We start from the raw sequence: 6,000 nt of genomic DNA, 5'->3' as shown, positions 1-6,000 counted from the left end.
AGTGAGGCAAGCACTGGCAGCCGGAAGCTGATGGTCCTGTCACGGCAGCGCTGAAGTGGAATGTGTCCAGACTGCTCCTGAGGGAGGTTTTTCCACGGGGCTGGCTTCCAGCTAGCTTCCAGCCAGCTGAGAGGGCTCTGAGCTTGCAGTGTGGGGTGTCCTACCTTGTCCTCCACACCTTCCAGAAACAGGATGGTCAGAGAGAGAGGGGACCAGGCTCTGAAAACTGCTGTAAGGACACAAATGGCCAAGGGGAGAACACTCCTTATAGAAGCAGTAGCTGAATGGAAGTGTGTCTGGGGCATTTCTAGTGAATTCTCAGGAGGGATGACTCGTTATCTCAGAGTGGCTCTAGTCTCCTGAATGAACAACGCATCGAGCATTGAGCCCTGAAAAACTTTTAGAGTCATGATCTTCTTTGGTCCTTACAAATAATATATATAAATAAAGGAATCGGGGGAAAGCTACGCATTACGTCTGAGCAGCCTGAGACTCAGTTTTTCTTGCCGTGGGGAGCTGACACCTGACTGGTGACTGGTAAGAAGTGGAATGTGTGCTAACGCATGAGGCCAGGCCTCAGCGTGGCCACTTCTTCATGTCTGATCAGAGAAAGAGCAAAGTCACAAGTTCTGACCTTATGGGACCCTGTCACCTTTGGAGAGGACAGACTTAACTACCTGGAAGAAATAAGCAGTAAGTAAGATGTTGTTCACATGAAGTGCTTTGACGAGAACATGTCCCATGCCATCACCACAGAGAACGGCGGTCCCATTTACAGACCAAAGTTAAAATGAGAAGTGAGGGGGCACCTGGGTGGCTCAGTGGGTTAAAGCCTCTGCCTTCAGCTCATGTTCCTAGGGTCCTGGGATCGAGCCCCGCATGGGGCTCTCAGCTCAGCGGGGAGCCTGCTTCCTCTTCTCTCTCTCTCTCTCTGCCTGCCTCTCTGCCTACTTGTGATCTCTGTCAAAAAAATAAATAAAATCTTTAAAAAAAAAAAAGAGAAGTGAGGACGGGGCTGTGCGCCCCCAGCCCAGGCAGCCCGGGGACAGACGGTCGCTCTGGTACGTCTGCACTCTCTCGCCTTCACTGCAATCTCACCCTGGTATCTGTAAGCCTCCTGCCCTGTGGTCCAGTTTTACCCTGGAACGTTCACAATAAAGGTCACAGAGCCATGGAGAAAGGACCCACTCCCCAAATGCTAGGGTCTAAAAAAGCCATCAGACAAGGGGTGACAACACTGAACTGCGGGAGGCAGGGCCTGGGGCCTGGGAGCCCCAGCATGTAAGGGAAAGTCACATTTGACACCAAAAATAAAACCGGGAATAGGAAAAAAGACTAGGAGAGGCATGTGTATTAACTATTTCCGGTTAGTCTGTGACACGATTTGTGCCTATGTGTCTCCTGATGGGGCTGTTCACAGACACAAATGCAGCTATCTGTAAGACACCATAAGAATGGACCATGCTGTTTCTCCAAAATTTTATTTTAATTTAAATTACAGGGCCAGCCAGATATTCTGATAAGAAATTTACGTTTCCTCAGGAGAAAAGAAATGCTTTCATGGCATTGTTAACAACTGTATACATCTCCACTTTTTTTTTAAAGGGTTAAAAATCACAATGAGTAACTGTAACTGACTTATGTAAAATTAAACCTTTGTAACACAAAAAGAAACCACTTCCAGTATAATAGTTTTGGTAATATGAATATATTAAATGTTCATAACTTCAAATGCAACTTTTTCAACTTTGAATGTTTTCACATTTTTCTTAAAAAACAAACAAAACAAGTCTTAACTCTGCTCAGATCCCAGTGCATCAGAGGCATATGGGTTTTGACAGGCTGCACCCCCACTGCCTTCCACACGGAGGCGCTAGTGCCCGGGAACCACCCCCAAGTGGAAGCTGTTTCAAATTTGAAGAACCAGCTTGGCAAGGAAGGAAACCTTTCTTCCACTTGGTGTGACTAACGTTTTCATGCTAAACCCAGATACCAAGCACGAGACCACGAGAACCAGAACACTTTGTCACGGTCAAGTCTGCCGTTCCCTTCCTAAACATCCTGGATATTTTCATTTCGAGGAGCTTGGGTTGCTTTCCATACTTCTGACAGAAAAATATGAATTATTTTACACAGATTTTTGGAAAAGACAGCCTCAGAAAAACCAGTTATAACGTAGGCTGCCTTTTTAATGAGATGGAATAAAACACATCTATGTTTCCTGGAGCTATTTTCCCCACTGGTATTCCTAGGAGGGCTGAAAACCTCATGCTTAAAACATCCACTGGGCGTCTCATTTTACTGGCTGATAAATAATTCAATTAGTGAGAGAGGCTAGCAAAGAGTAATTATATAAATTTCTTAATCAGCTACAGCCATGCTGAATTCGAACTGGCAAACTCTGATTTGTTAAGTTATTAGTTGTGATCTTGTATTACTAAGATGAACAGATACCATTCTAGTAACTTTACACAGGTATGTTCTAGGAGACATTGTTCTGCCGTGGTCACAGTAACAAAAAGTGGTGCAAAATCAGTTACTTCATAAATACTGATCATTTGCAGCATTAAGGAACAGGACATTAAAAAAAAAAAAATTCCCCGTGGGACACCTAGGACTAGGGACTCTTCTTTTCCTAAGAGAAGCCAAAGTTTTAATGACTCAGTTTCACAACTGTTGTACTGGATTACTTATTCTACAAAGGAAAAGGTGCTCTACAGAGGCTCCCCCAAAACACGGAGAATCAGCAGTCATTTAACATAATTGGGGTCATCTGTATCTGGCAAATTCATGACTCATTTAAATGAATAAGGCCAACATCGCGCAGGAAAGCGTAGCCGACTGACGGCTCCCCGGTAGGTAACTGAATACAAAGGACTGGTTTCCATTTTTTGTTTTAATGCTGTGATACTTAAATGTTAAATCAGCATTTTCATGTGATCGGAAGTATTTCAATTACATATGAGCATTCATTTTTTTTTTTTTGCAAAAACTCAATATTAGGTAATAGTTACATACTAATACAGTAACATTCCTCTGCTGTACAAATTAAATCATTTAAAAGAAATGAGCATTCTAAGAATTATATACAAAAGAAACCTGTAAGCATTGCTGAAATGAAATGCAAGGTGTCACTGTTAGCTCTACTGGTTTAAAATACCTTCCAAAGAGTAAAATTAACAAATACCCTTCAACATACCCAGGTTTACAAGTCTCAAGAAAATCAAATGTCAAAAAATTCTAGAAAGCTGTGAAAAGCATATATACATTTTCCTTATGACCTTATGAAGCTTCACACCTTCGAGAAGTTGCTATCAGTTTATTTGCACGTCAACTTTATCCACCCCAAAAGCTCACATCTCGGATACAGCTGCCCTCTCGTTTCAAATACAGCTCTGCTCCATCGTCCTTTAGTGAAGGCGTACAACCTTACCAAGAAGCCATGCTCAGAGATCAACGCAAACACGCAGGTTTCATCTGCTAACAGCAATCCCCTTCTGCCCCAACCCACACCACCGTCTATACACCTGCCTCCGGAAACCTAGCCACGTTCAGAACTCCTACAGCAAACAGAGTCCTTGAACCCTGAAACGACACAAAGATCAAGAGAAAGTCCACGTGTGCTCTAGTGTGCAAGAAAGCAGCAGCTACGTTCTCCAACTTGGACTAAAAAAAAACAAAGGTAAAATGAAAAACCGTTCACTTAACAGCAGGTTAGCAGTAAAGTTCCTCATGACCCAATAAAGAGCGCCTGATGCTGAATAGCTAACAGCAAATGCTGAATGTGGATTTAATATTTTAGATGTTGACTGGAAATTAGGCTTCTTGCTGAGCTGGTCTCTTCAAATCCCTGATCTGTTTAACTAAATAGGTCTTCTCATCGTTAAATTGTTCGTCCTCGGTCCTGTCATTCTGAAACTTGCTGAGGAACTCTATAAGTTTGGTCTGATTCTTGAGGAGGATGTCTAGGATGGGCTGCGTCTTGTTGGGATTGGCTACAAACACCTGCAAAGAGAGAAACCAGTGTCAGCCGCAGGAGAGAAGGGGAGCCCGGCGGCCCACGGTCAAGGCAGCCGCAGAGGCTGCTGCTTGGGAAGACGTCATCTGACGGGAGGGGTGTGCGTGTGCGTGTGTGTGCGTGCATGTGTGTGCTTGCGTATGTCTGTGAGGGGGGAGAGTCTATGTGTCAGTCCAAGGGACTGATGCCTTCACTCATGTTCTGAAATTCAGTAGCTGGTATTAAACACAGACTGTTTTTAGAATAAAATGGGCAGAAATTATATCTAGGCACAAAAAGCCAGAATGGATTTTAAGTACTAAAACCTCCAAGGAAAGGATTAAGGAATGGATTACCCTTTACTTTGTGATTAATAATATTCTATGCCAAAGATAATGGACACTCCTCCATAATATATGCTTTTCTGGTTCCCAGTCCAGATGATACACCCTGTTTCTGGGTCTATTTAAATGTCATACTATACATATGTGGACACTGACTGCTGGGTCCCTTAGATTACCCAAATTAGGTGAGTAATTTTTCAATAGCCGGTCAATGAAATGAGATTAACAACTGTGGAGGGAAATACCGCTTCCGGTTCTAGCGCTCTACCTTAAAAACGTGGAAGGCCTCAAACTGGATGTTACGACTCTTGTCCCGCAGGAGGTTCATCATTAACTTGAGGTTCTCTGGTTTACTGATGTACTTCGTCATAATTGTGAAGTTGTGTCTGTCTAAGAGTAGTTCACCGAGAAGCTGAGAAGACAGTTAAACAATTAACTCTTATATTATCATCAAGATTTTAAGCAAAAGCAAAGTTTAAAAAGAAACTTCATATCACTCTTGTTAAGCACAGAGTGTTGTTAGCAGGTCAGAAGACCGATGAGCTGAACTGAAATCATAACCGAAAAATTACTGAGCATCCACTACTTGCCACTTGAACACCTAGGCCTTTCTTCAGGGGGTAAGCCTACGGGGAGTCCAGCATTGCTCTCTGCTCTTGACACAGTCCAAGGCACATTGGCCCTGAATCTGAAACTGTCAGAGCTACTCTTTAAAGACGGATTTACGTTATCTCATTAAAAAAAAACTATCAAAGAAAATGGTCAAAAGGTAAGTTGTTGATAATTCTTACTTAACTACAAATCTTAGCCTAATTGAAAAATTATTTATCTGGACCTCCCAGGATAGAGGTTTCCAGATTCAAAGCTGGAACACAGGGTACCCTTAAGCCTGCGAAAGTTATGCTTTCAGCGTATGGGCTTCAGGAAGGTCTATAAAAATGAGTATTTCTCTTTTCTTTCTTCAGCAAAGTATCCCGAAGGTACTCCCATTTTTTCTTAATGACTCCTCATCATCACTAATGACATCAATTAAGCTTAAAAGAGCCTGTCTCCAGGGCTTGCTGAGTTCGAAAGAGTCTATTATACCCTATCAGTTCTTGGTTTTCACACTGTCACTGCTTGCTCTAGTTCGCAGTCACCCCTTCGTGTCGTCAGTGGGCCAGCTTCTGCTGCGGGTTTAGCGTGCCCGACCCATGGGGCTAGGGGTCGAGTTGCAGTCCCTGTGGACGGCGGCAGAAGCAGAGAGGTAGAGGGCCGGGCCCCCGCATCAGCCTGCCAGGGTTCCAATGCTGGCTCCTTGCTCCCTGTGAGCTCTGGAACCTTGAGCACATTATTTAACTTTCCCGAGCCCTAGTTCCTACATCTCACGAGAGCGCAGGGAGGAAGAAAAGCATGAATATGTGCAAAGCATGTTAGACTTGAGTCTGAACAGAGACACGGGGTGAGGTCCGAGGGAAGCAAAAAGCATGAATACAGTTATGGATTTATTGCTTTAGTTAATTCCTTTTTGGATTCCTGGCTATGTTCTAGATACTTGGAAGTTGCCAGAACACTGGTCTCTAGATAAGCAACATGTCATCATCTGAAATAAAAAATACCCTGACGTATAGGAGAACAAACGTCTTCTGCTTAGGGTTTTTAAAGAATTCAGAAGCCCAA

General features: G+C 43.4%; 1 protein-coding gene across 1 annotated transcript in view; it reads right to left on the bottom strand.

The window, feature by feature from the left end:
- Positions 1-2,887: 2,887 nt before the first annotated feature.
- The window catches only part of CAB39 (calcium binding protein 39), an 82,712-nt gene continuing 79,599 nt past the window's right edge, over positions 2,888-6,000 (bottom strand). Inside the window, exons 8-9 of the mRNA XM_032857463.1 lie at positions 4,610-4,753; positions 2,888-4,005 (exon numbers count right to left, since the gene is read on the bottom strand). Coding sequence (XP_032713354.1) covers positions 3,817-4,005; positions 4,610-4,753 — 333 coding nt within the window. The 3' untranslated portion in view covers positions 2,888-3,816. The remainder of the gene's footprint in view (positions 4,006-4,609; positions 4,754-6,000) is intronic.

Source organism: Lontra canadensis, unplaced genomic scaffold (genome assembly GCF_010015895.1).
Source record: "Lontra canadensis isolate GAN:19392208 unplaced genomic scaffold, GSC_riverotter_1.0 scaffold13, whole genome shotgun sequence".
NCBI classification, from domain to species: Eukaryota; Metazoa; Chordata; class Mammalia; order Carnivora; family Mustelidae; genus Lontra; species Lontra canadensis.
The sequence above is the reverse complement of the archived record's forward strand: the minus strand, read 5'-3'. Positions and strand labels throughout refer to the sequence as shown.